This window comes from Trichechus manatus, unplaced genomic scaffold, assembly GCF_000243295.1.
Source record: "Trichechus manatus latirostris isolate Lorelei unplaced genomic scaffold, TriManLat1.0 scaffold00151, whole genome shotgun sequence".
Classification (NCBI taxonomy): domain Eukaryota; kingdom Metazoa; phylum Chordata; class Mammalia; order Sirenia; family Trichechidae; genus Trichechus; species Trichechus manatus.
The window spans coordinates 4,981,060-4,994,391 of NW_004444087.1; the positions used below are offsets into that span (position 1 = coordinate 4,981,060).

Here is a 13,332-nt window from a genome sequence, read left to right on the forward strand (position 1 = left end):
TAAGAGAAAAAAGTAATAAATTGGACTTTATCAAAATTAAAAACTTCTGCTCCTTAAAAGACACTGTTTAAAAAAAAAAGAAAGGAGAGACAAGCCACAGACAGGGAGGAAATATTTGATAAAGGACTTGCATCTAGAATTTATAAAGAACTCTCAAAACTCTAAAAGAACTTTCAAAACTCAACAAAATGGTGGAGCAAGAAACTCCAAAAGTCTGTCCCTTCCCCAAAACAACAAATAAACCACAAACACTGTCAGAATCAACTTTCTTGGAACTCTGGATGCTAGTCAAAAGGTTGCAGCTTAATCGAGAACAAGCGGCTGAATCTCAGGAAGAACTTTGTGGCATTGTAACTCACCCTGGCCAACCAGCTTAGTGGTGGCCTTGAAGACAACAGCCCCAATTCCCCGTACAAGTGTCCAGGACCAGGGGGAGCAGGACAGTACAAATATTATCAAAAATTGTGGTTGTTCTTTTTGACCGAACTGGTGGCTCCCCAAAGGACTAGAGCTCTTCCAGGACTGAGGTGATACCCAACCAGGGAGCATTTGTCAAACACATTTAAAAGCAAGTGTATTAGGCAAAGGATAACAGTTGGGGCAAACAATTGTTAGCTGCCGTCGAGTTGGGCCCTGACCCATGGAGTTGCCGTGCACAATGGATCGGAACATACCTAGTCCTGCACCATCCCCATGATCAGTTGTGAACTGGACCCTTGTGATCCATAGGGTTTTCATTGGCTGATTTCCAAAAGTAGATCACCAGGCCTTTCTTCCTATTCTTAGTCTGAGCAAACAGTAGAGTAACCAAAAAGTTTGAGAGGAAAGACTGGGAAATGAGATGTTTTGGGGAATAAGGACTTTGAAAAGTCCCCACATATTTCTGGGAATCTAGAAGCACCTCTCACAACCCAAAGTGGGTTAGCACCCTGCTCTGGGTTCACGTCGCCTGTAACTTCCTGTATGCTGACTTGAACTTGCCTGGTTCTTTTGTCCAGTATCTCCCTAAGATGGCGCCCTCGTACTCGTAAGGACAGACAGCGTTAGTTCACCATCCCACCCCCAGCCTCAAGGACAGTCTCTGTTACATCGCAGATGCTTACCAAGTATGCGCTGAGGGCAGGAAGAGGGTATCTGCCTCTCGTGGCAGGATCCTGGCAGGCGGCAGATAAACACAGAGGGATACAGTACAAGGCAAAAATGTTAAGGGACTGTCTTAGTTATCTAGTGCTGCTATAACAGAAATACCACAAGTGGATGGTTTTAACAAAGAGAAATTTATTTCTTCACAGTAAAGCAGGCTAAAAGTCCAAATTCAGGCTGTCAGCTCCAGGGGAAGGCTTTCTCTCTCTCGACTAGGAGCGTCTCTGCGCAGGGACCCCGGTCCAAAGGACGCGCTCTGCTCCTGGCACTGCTTTCTTGATGGTATGAGGTCCCCCTGTCTCACTGCTCACTTCTGTCTTTTATATCTCAAGAGGTTGCCTCAGGACACAATCCAGTCTGGTAGATCAGGTCCTGCCTTACTAACACAACTGCCACCCATCCTCCCTCATTAACATCATAGAGGCAGGTTTACAACATACAGGAAAATCGCACAATACCAGGAATCATGGCCTAGCCAAATTGATACACACATGTTTTGGGGGAGATAATTCAAACCATGACAGGGACAAAGGGACACACAGATCTGTGCTGTGGCATTCACCTTGGATATAGGGAGCGAGCTCTTGTTGGGATATTATACGTTTATATGGTTTATACCCATGGCTAACAGGGAAGTTGGATTCATTTTCACAGAATTGGATTTGCAGCCATCTTGGTTGGTGTGGAACTTTTCCTCAGAGATAAGGATTCTGGTGCCACAGTGGACACTGATCCTTACCTTCTACTGCCCTGAAATCTGGAAGTCATCATAGTCATTGTTGTTGTTGGGTGCTGTCAATTCCAACTCATACTGACCGCATGTGACAGAGTAGGACTGCCCTATAGGGTTTTCTAGGCTGTGATCTTTATGGGAGCAGATTGCTAGGTCGTTCTCCCACGGAGTTACTAGGTGGGTTTGAACCATCAACCTAGGAGTCCAGGTGGTGAAAACAGTTAAGGGCTTGGCTGTTAACCACAGCCATTAAACCAAAACCAAACCTGTTGCCGTCGAGTCAATTTCGACTCACAGTGACCCTATAGGACAGAGTAGAGCTGCCCCAGAGGGTTTCCGAGGAGCAGCTGGTGAATTTGAACTGCTGACCTTTTGGTAAGCAGCCGAGCTTTTAACCACTGCGCCACCAGGGCTCCAACAATAGCCATTAGCTACTAAGAATTTTTTTAGGGGCAGGAAACTTCTCTTCAGGAAATCTGTACTGAATGACATTTGTGATTCACACAGTTAATTTGTGTTTATGCAGATTATGCATCCAAATGCCTTTGAGTTTTTTTTATATCTAATGCACAGTTTCTTAAGAATGAAATCAAGATTTTCTGTTGAATGGAGAGTGGCAGTTACTATTCTAATTAAGACTTCATTGCATGCCTAAGAACAAAATTGGCAGAGACATAAAAAAGAGATAAAATTAATCTGGATTAGAAGACTTCGAAAAGTTGCCAGATTTCAGGGCAGTAGAAGATAAGGATTGGTGTCTGCTCTGGCACCAGAATCCTTATACTCTGAGGAAAATCTACCTTGATCAAATCAGCAGCACACAAAGTATCCTTCAGCAAAGGAACTTCTCGTCTCGGAGTGCAGGAGGGCTGCTCTCAAGGTGAGCTGATAGCAGCAGGTGCTTTGCAGAGGGCAAATTTTCCTATATTTTGGCCATTGCATGGACACATGCAGTAGCTCAGTAGAAGCAGGGATAGCTAGAGCTGTAGAAATGCAGGCTGAGGGATCCTCTTCTCCTAACAGGTGAACTTTGAACAATTGTGAGTAGATGGGCAAGTCTTTGCTGTTAATATTAAAGTCTTAACACAGTGGGGGTAGTTATCTATTTCTGTGTAACAAACCATTCCAAACTTATCGGCTTAAAACAACAAATCTTTATTATCCCACACAGTTTCCGAGAGTCAGGAATCCGGGAGTGGCTTAGCTGGGTGGTTCTGGCTCAGCGTCTCTCATGAGGTTGCAGTGAAGATGTCGACCAGGGCTGCGTTCATCTGAAGACTTGACTGGGGCTGGAGGGTCTGCTTCTTAGAGGGTTCAGTCACATACCTGTCATGTTCGTGCTAGCTGTTGGCTGGAGGCCTCAGCCCCCTACTGGCCGTTGGCTGGAGGTCTCATTTCCTTATCACATCAGCCTCTCCATAGAGTTGCTCACAACATGGCAGCTGGCTTCTGCTACAGCAAGAGATTCAAGACAGAGAGAAGCAAAAGTCACAAGATGTTATGTAGCCTAGCTTTGGAAGGGACATAACCATTGCTTATGGTGTATTCCATTGATCTCATAGACCAATCTGGATCCAGTGGGGGGGTGGGGGACGGCGTGATGGCTCACAAGAGCGTGAGCAGTAGGAGGCCTCTGGTTGTCAGGGGCCATCTTGGGAGCTGTCCACCACACACAGGGAAGTAAAAACCTTCCCAGAGCAAACCATGCGGAACCGCATGGGATATGGAGGAGGATCAGCAAATGATGTTGAACCAAAATGATGAGGGAAAACAGGATGTGGACCAGGCCGGCCCTATGCAAGGGATCAGAGCCGAGAGACAGGCTTCGACATGGCTTGTCAGCATCATTTAATGAGGGTCTACCATGTGCTGGACATGGTGCTACGGGCTCTGCGGTAGAGCAGCGCTTCCAGTCAATTGACCACATAATCTCAGAAATGCATGTGTGATTACAAACTTTGTCATATGATATAAACAGAGGTAGAGGCTCTGAGAGAGACTACACTGAGGGGGACATGTAGAGGGCTGACCCAGCCTAGAAACTAGGAAAATCTTCTGGGACATAACAAATTACATTAACAAAGTAGAGTAGGTGCAGGGGCAAAGAGCTCCAGGGCTGGGAGACTGTGCAAAGGCCCTGTGACAGCATGCAGATGGAAGATTCTGGAAGGCCAGGGTGCTTGCTGCTCTCAACAGTTGTCCATTTCCCTGCAGGCGAATCCCAAACTTCTGTGTTTAAAGGAAAGTGTCTGTGGATATTTATCGGTGTGCAGGTCTACAGGGCTTGTATCCAACGCCCATTAAGAATACATAAATTGAGAATGACTAATGGATTGACAGTGGCTGCAACAACGGGCTCAAACGTAGCAACAGTTGTGAGAATGGCGGAGGACCGGGCAGAGTTGTACATAGGGTTGCTAACACTCGAAGGCACCCAACAACAGTTTATTGACTAGGCCCAGCTCTTGCTGTTCTCTGCTTGGCCACTAGATGGCGAGAGGGGCTCAGCCATGAGCAAGTGTCCGGCCTGCCCTGGGCCCCTTCCCAGCAGGTGATCCCGGATACAACTCCTGTGCTCTTATTCGCTAAGGGAAGGCGTTAAGAAGGCTCCGTCCTTGTCCTTGAGCCCCAAAACCCATTGGAACAGGGTGGAAGAGGGGATCTGAGCAGGGACTGGTTGATCTGTGCCCCCCATTGCAACCTAACCAGGCTGCCCCTCTACCCGGGCCTTCGTGGGCGCCATGCCCCCTGACCTGGAATCCTTTGGGGGCCATGCCTCCTCCACCCAGGCCCTTGTGGGTGCTGTGCCCTGTGACCACCCCTCGGTTCCCACAGGGTCATGACTCCCTGCTGGCAGCTCCTAGGCCAACCCACAGACCCCTTCCTTCTGACCAGAGCTGGAATCCCTATGCAGGCTCTGAGGAGATTCAGGAAGAACCCTGCTGTTCTGGTGCCCACCCCGCAACACACACACACACACACACACACACACACACACACACACACGCAGGGGACCTTGGGGTTCTGTCTGACAAAGGTCTAATGGAGTGAAGTCTCCTTTGTCCCACACCTGCCCCCACCCCCAGGGCAGGCAGGGCTACCCAACGCCTTCTCTTCTCACCTGACTAGAGTAAGGTCCCTCTTGGGGACAGTGACTTGGGAGGCAGGGTCCTCCGCAGTAATGGAGGGATTTCAGGAGAGCCGTGTGGAGGGTGATCTGTGAGCCCCCTGGGGAGGCGCGGGCCCTGGAGCCCAGGGAGTGGCCTGGGAAGCCCCTGTCCAGCCATCTGGGGCCTATCCCTTCAACATTTTGTACGGATACAATCCAGCCGCATTAATTACCTTCATCATGTTGTGCAACTATCACCACTATCTGTTTCCAAATTTTTATTAAGTTTTCTTAATAAGAACTTAGCGGCCCCTACGCAACAACCACTTTCCCCTTCCTCCCCCAGCCCCTAGTAACCTCTATTCTACTGTCTGTCTCTATGTGTTTACCTATTCTAGATATTTCATATAAGTGTGTCATGGTTTGAATTATGTCCCCCCAAAAATGTGTATATCAGTTTGGCTGGGCCATGATTCCCAGAACTGTTGGGTTGGCCGCCATCTTGTGATTGTAATTTTATGTTAAAGAGGATTAAGGTGGGATTGTAACACCACCTTTACCCAGGTCACATCCCTGATCCAATGTAAAAGGAGTTTCCCTAGGGTGTGGCCTGAGCCACCCTTTACCTTACGAGAGATAAAAGGAAAGGGAAGCAAGCAGAGAATTGGGGACCTCATACCATCAAGAAAGCAGTGACGGGAGCAGAGCGCGTCCTTTGGACCTGGGGTCCCTGTGCCGAGAAGCTCCTAGTCCAGGGGAACACTGATGAGAAGGCCGACAGAGAGAGAAAGGCTTCCCCTGGAGCTGACACCCTGAATTTGGACTTTTAGCCTACTTGACTGTAAGGAAATAAACTTCTCTTTGTTAAAACCATCCACTTGCGGTATTTCTCTTATAGCACTGTTACAGCAGACAAAGCGGGATCATACAATCTGTGTCCTGTTGTGTCTGGCTGATTTCACTCAGCATCACGTCTTCAAGGCTCATCCATGTCATAGCAGGTATCAGAACTTCATTTCTCTCAGTGGCTGAGTAATAGCCCATTGCATGGAGGGACCACAATGTGTTTCTCCATCATCTGTTGATGGACATCTGGGTGCTTCCACCTCGTTTCACATGTTTTGTCTCCTGTGCCCCATAAAGTCAGGGATCACACACAAATTCCTAATCATTCATTCACTCATTCATTCATGCATTCATTCATCCAAATTCAGGATTAAGTACTCTCTGTCCATCTGTCCATCTGCAGAGCTGCTCTGGACCTTCTGCCCCTGAGTGTGGGGGATGGGACCTGCCCCTCAGTGGAGGCCTTCAGGGAAGCCGTCCCACCTGCTCACCTATGAGTCTCCAAAGTGAAAACCAGGCAGACCAGGGGAGGGCACTTGCTTTCTTTTATTTTCCTCATTAAACAATTTTTTTTAAAACCACATTCAAATTCTTTCCCAGACTTTGCCAGAGGCTCCTCTGGCAAAATCCTGCCACTTACGGGCAATGTGAGCAGCCTGCCTCTTCTGGGAAAAGCGGACCTCACCAACAGGGATTTAAGGGAAAGCCTGTTCTCTTCATTTTGCTCTGGAAATGTCGCCTTCCTCAATTCTCAGGTTCACCCTGGGTCGGGGGGGGGGAGGGGTGCCGTGTCTGTTTCAGTCGGCAGCTTTGGTGTGCACTTGGGCCCTGAGGCAGAGAGGGGCTTTGGGTTCCTGCCCCAAACGCACTAACTCCCTGTGTTGAGTTCAAGAAAGTCACTTTGCTGGCCTAAGCCTCAGTTTCTAAAGCTGTGAAATAGACACAATAGGATGGTGGTTCCTGAGTAACTATGGGATAGAATTGTAATGGTGATTATAGGAAACAGAGGAAAGGCATGATGTGGTATGAGAGCCACACGCTGGCTCTGGGCTCGGGGACAGTGGTGGATGACATGACTTGGCTGATCCCAAACCTTCAAGGAGCTTGGGCTCTGACCCTGTCTCACTTCCCATTCAAATCCATAATTGAATAATTTCATATTTCATAAATGAACAGAGTTTTAAAAGTCTAAAATCATACCACAGACCGAACCACAAAAAACAAGACTTCCCTCCCCATCCCCGTCCCTACGTCCGGGACCTAGCGGGAACCACTTGCGGCAGGTTTTTTGGGGTCTTTTCTGTTTTGCCTCATTTTTTATACGTGTACCTGCCTCCGTATTTCTACATAACAGGCTTATGTTAAAACTTTTTTATTTTTAACCTTTAGATATTATCTATTGGCTTTCTACCTCAAAAGAGAGGCTACAGCTCTCGGAAAACACCCCCCCAACACGAATACACCCCCTTCCCTACCCCTGCCAATAGTTACAACATCATCGTTCTTTTGGAAAAGTCATATGATTACTTACACTATTATGTCTCTGAATGGCTGAGCCATGAATGTACCACGCCATTTCCTTTCTTGTATAACTCTTCTGGAGTCGGGGCTCGTCTGTCTGGTTCTCTGCTGTGTCCCTATGCCCCATGCCCCCACACACGGTAGGTGCCCAGAAGCTCTTTGTTGAAAGGATGGGTGAACCGATGGAAGGTGGTTGGTGCCACAGCGACTGCCCCTCTGAGCCTCAGACTCCTGGGACCCTTTGGGCCGTGTGGCCCTGGGCAGGTGGCAGCACCCCTGGGCAGGTGGCAGCCTGTGGCCCTGCACTCCAGCCCCCTGGGCAGCCTCAGGGAATCTCGGATGCTCCTTTGGGGGCACAGAGCTGGCCTGTCCCCAGCGGGCGGCTTTCCTGTGCCCATACCAGGCCATCACTGCTGGCAAGTGGATCCTGGGTCCTGCCTCTTGGAGGAGACACAGCTTACCTGCCACGCTCGTCCACCCTGAGGCTCGCTTCTGACCCTGGCCTCTCCCTCTTGACTCCTTAGGACTGAGACGGCTGCAGGGGGCTGGGGGAGAAACGGGGACCAGTGGGGGGGCTCATGGCGAGAAAATGACACAAGAGGGCAGAGCAGGTGTGATGTGGGGAGGGAGCTGATTCTGGGCATGTCTGGGAGCCGGAGGTACAAGAACTGGATAAGGAGTATGTGAAAAAGGCAAGTTGAGTCTGTTGCCCTGGGCCAAGTGTGGACGCTGGGGCGAATGCTGAAGTATGCAGATGGGGTGGCAACTCTTTGGGGATCACTTTATCAATCGAGCTGTGACAAGATATGGAAGTCCCAGCTGTGGTCTGCCTGCAGCCTGGGGTGGGGGGACTTGGGGCCCAGGGTGGGACTCTGCTCCCTTCTGGGGGCATGGCACTGGCCTGGCTGCTCCAGGGACCTAAACAGACTTAGCACTGAGGGACTCCTCTCTCTGAGTCTCAGTCTCCCCATCTATGAAAGGAGAAAAGTAAAAACAACTGTGCACTTTGCTTTACAGACAGTAATGACCTCCTTCAAGCCCTGGCACCCACACACAGTCACTGGAGGGTGGATTAGTGTCACTGCAGCAGTGGAGGAGGGGCGAACGGCAACATGAAAGAAACACCCTTAAAAGGTGGGGTCCTGCTGAGCCTGTGGACTGTGGTTGCCCAGGACCCTCCACGCTCACGGTGGGGACTGTCCTGAGGTGTGAAGAGCCGCTGCAGACACCCCTGTTCCCCTGCAAGGGGCCCAGCATGGCACCAGCACACCACAGGCACTTCTACAGACGTGGGAGGGCGTCTAGGAACCCCTGACACAGGGCCCCCGGTGGGGGTGCAGGCCCTGTGCCCAGGGCTGGCCACCGCTCCCAGCAGGTCTGAGCCAGCAGCCCCCAAACCTGGCCTAGTCTCTGATGTCCCGGCCGCCAGTGGGTGAACATCATCCACCACGGGATGCCAGGTCACACAGGATGCCAGCCTCTGGGCCTGCCTCTGGCTGCAGGGTCTCTGCCCAGTCTTCACAGAGCACCACATCCAGAGCAGCTGATGGGCTGCCCTCTGCCCTGCATGCCCGCCCCTGTCTCTGGAGAGCTCAGGACTCATTCCAAACCACCTCTACCTCCCAAGCCCTGTTTACTCATGACTTCGTCTAGGACCGGATTTTTGGAAATCAGGCGAGTGGAGGGGGGAGTGGAGAGACGGGCAAGTGCCCAGACCCCGAAGGCAGCCCACGCACTTGTACCTTTATTGCACACTTACCACGTTGCAAAACACCCCCACGGGATGCTGTGAAGGCCGCCCCACTGCTGCAGTTCGCAGCAGCCCCACGCGTGGGCCTATTTACACTGACATGCCCAAGCAGTATAGGGGGTGAGGCCGCGGGGGCTGGTCCCGGACACTGCTGGGCGTCGGCAAAAAGAGCTGGTGGCTGGCGTCGCTCTGAGAAACTGCTCTCTGTGTCTGTCTGCCCGCGCCCAGTCCGTGGCATCCACCTGGGGCCTCCCCAGCCGATAAGCCCTGAGGCACTCTGAGTGCTGAAGCCAGGAAGGCAGGAGAAAAGGAGTCTTTATCTTCAATCAGGTCTAGCGCCCAGGGGTGCTCTGTGCGTGGAAGTCCCAGGAGCCGGGGGAGGGAGTGACCCCTGGCTTAATGGTGGGCAACCTGCAGTCTGTAGGTGTGTGTCTTATATACAGATAACCACTTATAAATACAAAATTGTAAGTAAAGGCTTCCTTCTCTACAAAAAGGTGGGTGCCGCAGCCGCCCCACCTCAGTCTGTGAGCGCAGACATCGGCTCGTCCCTCCTGCTGGACCCCTCGGGGTAGGTTGCCCTCCGACTCCAGAAAGATCCACATGTCTCTGAATTCACTGAATTCACCAAGCGGCTCGCGGCCTTGTGCAGGATGACCCTCCTGCTCAGTCCCCGGCGGCCGGCGCGGTGGGAGGCTCACTACCTTGCGGCCGTGGCGGTGGTGGGAGGCGTGGGGTCCGAGCCCAGGTCATCCTCCACCACGCTGTGGAGCCCGTCCTTCTCCACGCAGTCCCCCACGGCCCGAAGCACCAGGCGCAGCCGACGGTCTAGCGCCTCCAGGTGCAGAGGATAGAGCACAGGGGCTACCCGGTCCCTCTGCAGAGATTCGGCCATCAGGAGGCTCAGCTTGTACTCCTCCTTGGCGAGGAGCTGCAGCCGCAGGTAGGTGGACCTCCTGATCCTGGGGAGGTGGGGAGGGAGTTCAGGCCTCTGCAAGGAGGTTGAGGATAGGGGGCCTCGGCTGCTGGAAGTTGGGCTTGGGACCAGATGCTCATCGGCACTTGGCTCTGGGTCCCTGCTCCTGAGTGTGTGAGTGGAGGAGGGTCAGCTGTGCAGAGCAGCAGGGGCGATACAAGCAGGGGTGGTGCCCAGGGACTGTCCTCCTCAGCCCAGCGTGTCTGCCTGGGCAGGCGGAAGCTCTGAAATGCACCCTGAGAGAAGGACAAATGCCTGCTCCTCGACTGTGAAATGGGGAGAGCTAGGGGGAGCGGGGTCTTTGTGCCCACCCCTGACATGCTCTAAGCTAGCAACCCGCCCTGGGCCTCAGTGCATCTGTGAAGTGGGGACGATGCTTTGTTTCCAGGGTGGTTATGGTCATGTAATACGGTGAGTCCTGAGAAAGGGTTCTGAGCCCCCCTGCTGGTGATAGGCACAGGCACGCGAGGGTCATGGTGCATGTCGGATTCAGGGCTGGGGACCCCATCACCTCTCTGCATTTTGGTCGGGCAGGGCAGGCTTATGGGGAGGGGCCAGGCCGCGGGGTCTGTACCTGCAGCACTGCTGTAAAGGCACCAGGATGGACAGCTCATCGTGGGAGTGCTTCCCAAACCTGCAGAGAAGGCAGGTGGTCAGGGCACACGCAGAGGACACGTGTGCGCGGGGCGCACAGAGGACATGTGTGTGAGGGACATTCATAGAGGACGTGTGTGAGAGACAGAGAGAACACACATGCGTGCGAGGGCACATACAGAAGACATGAGTGTGAGGGGGCACACAGAGAGGACACACATGTGATGGGCACGTGCAGAGGACACACAAGTGAGGGACATTCATAGATGACACGTGTGACGGGCACATAGAGAGGACATGTGTATGAGGGGCACATGCACAGGACATGTATGTGAGGTGAACATGCAGAGAACATGTGTGTAAGGGGCACATGCAGAGGGCACGCATGTCAAAACACAGAGATAACGCATGTCAGGGGCACACACAGAGGGCACGCATGTCAGGGGCACACACAGATAACGCGCGTGAGGGGCACACACAGGACACACGTGAGGGGCACATGCAGAGGACACTCGTGTGAGGGGCACACGCAGGACACGTGTTCAGGACACACACAAAGGGCACACAGGTGCAGGTGTGTCGTGGGTGGGACAGAGGCTCGGTGAGCAGCATGCAGTGTGGGCCCAGCCGACAGGTAGGGGTGTTTGTTCCCAGCCAACCGGGGCAGGTGCGGCCAGCCCCCGCCGGGGTCAGGAAATCAGTGTGGCTCACCCTCTTCCGTTGTCCAAGTGGATGATGAACGTCTCGTTCCCAAACTTCTCAAAGGTCTCGTAGTGGTGGCGGTCCATGTTTCCTGGGGAGGGAACAAACCAGGGAGTTGTGGTGCGCCATGGCCGTGCCATTCAGGAGTCCTGCTCCTGCACAGAGCAAGGTGCCTTCCCCTCCATCTGAGCTGCCACAGTAACAGAAGACAGCTCCGGGGCCCCGTGTAGGTCCCTGCCCTCCGCCTGGGAATGCAGGGGGGCACGGCCCTCCCTCCCAGGGCTCCCAAATCCCCCGCCGGCTGTCAGAGGCGCGGGATGGCCAAGCCCCCACCCGCACCCGGACGTACCCATGAGGAAGTCAAAGATGGTCATGTCCATGAGGTCTAGGATGCGCTGGGGGCTGTCATAGGGTGGCGTCTGCTTCACCTCCTCACAGTAGTCGGGGTCCACCTCCCACCTGCGGGGGCCAGCATGAGCAGGGGCTTCCGCCTCCTCCTCTGTGCAGGCGGGGACCCAGGCCAAATTCTGGGGCCGCCTGGCCACATGGGGCCCAGAGCCAGTGGATTCATGCTGCAGCCGAAGGACTCGGTCCACAGATAAACATGCGTCAACAGCAGTACGAGGCCACATTAACAAGAGCGTGTGGCAGGGAGGTGAGGGGGCCACCCTGCTCTGCCCTAGGTTGGCCACGCCTGGGGGCACCCATCAGCTCTGGGCCTGCCGGGAAACAGGACTGGGACCATGCTCACGGTGCCTGCTGTCCTGTGGCTGAAGGGACAGAAGACATTTCTGCCACTCAAGGGATGAGCAGGCAGGGAGCGACAGCAGTGTTCAGACACCGACGGGGTAGGTGTCATGGGTGGGACTCTGAGGAGCGCGCATTCAAGTCTCAGAGGGAGGAAGTCCTTCCTAAGGGGCTAATCGGGAAACAGTGTCTCACACATGCTGGCGTCAGAGGGAACTGTTTGCGTTCCTTCTCTGCCCCTTTCCACCTGGTGGACACTGAGGAGGCTGGCACCCCTGAACCTGGTTCCCCAAGGAAGCCCGCCCTCCCACTCTCCACCACAGCCCGGGATCCAACCAGCGCCCACGCTCACTCAGCCTTCTTGCGCTTGTGGTAGGAGCGCCGCCAGGGGTTCCTCCACGTCTTCCTCTTGGCCAGCGACAGGTCAGGCAGGAAGGCGGCCAGCGAGCCCTCGATCTGGTCGGGCTTCCCACACAGGGCGTGCTCCGTGGAGCAGTAGTAGGAACATTCCCCGTAGAAGCAGATGTTGTTGGCTGTGGGCGGGACGGGGCCAGTTATAGGGGCCCGCATGGGCAACACTGCAGCCGGCCCGCCCAGAGTGCCCCTCGCAGGCCGGGCTCTCCTCTGGTGCATCCCACAGGCAGGGCCCCAGACAAGTCTGGTTTCCACCTTGGCCTCTGACCTCTGACCCTTGAACAGAAATGGAGCCTCAGAGGGGTGGCAAATTGGCCAAGGTCATACAGCTACTAGGAGATAGAGCTGGACTGGAACCCAGGTTCTTTCTACTCACCCTCAAAATTATGAAACCCGATTTGCACGCCACCCTGAGCCCCTCTAGAGTCAATGTTCAGTAGGTTAAAAAAATGTATTCCCCCTGCTACCCTGGTCGTGCCATGGTGGTGGGGGGCTCTGGCTGGGAGACAGGCCCCTGGGGTCTGGTCAGTTATCTCCTGACGACCAGGGGCCCCGAAGCAGTTCTACTCATGTCATATTCACTGAACGAGCTCATGTTCTCACTTTTTAATTTATTTGCTTGGTGGACAAACCCATAAAGCCTAAAATCCAAAAGCTAGTTGCCGTCCAGTCAACCCTGACTCATGGTGACCCCATGTGTGTCACAGGAGAATTGTGCTCGATAGGGTTTTCAGTGGCTGATTTTTTGGAAATAGATCACCAGGCCTTTCTTCTGAGGCACCTCTGGGTGGACTTGA

At 53.3% G+C, this 13,332-nt stretch overlaps 1 protein-coding gene across 1 annotated transcript in view; it reads right to left on the bottom strand.

The window, feature by feature from the left end:
* Positions 1-9,303: 9,303 nt before the first annotated feature.
* The window catches only part of FAM20C (FAM20C golgi associated secretory pathway kinase), a 53,891-nt gene continuing 49,862 nt past the window's right edge, over positions 9,304-13,332 (bottom strand). The window contains exons 6-10 of the mRNA XM_023740255.1: positions 12,474-12,654; positions 11,724-11,833; positions 11,384-11,465; positions 10,653-10,712; positions 9,304-10,064 (exon numbers count right to left, since the gene is read on the bottom strand). Of these exons, the coding sequence (XP_023596023.1) occupies positions 9,803-10,064; positions 10,653-10,712; positions 11,384-11,465; positions 11,724-11,833; positions 12,474-12,654 (695 nt within the window). The 3' untranslated portion in view covers positions 9,304-9,802. The remainder of the gene's footprint in view (positions 10,065-10,652; positions 10,713-11,383; positions 11,466-11,723; positions 11,834-12,473; positions 12,655-13,332) is intronic.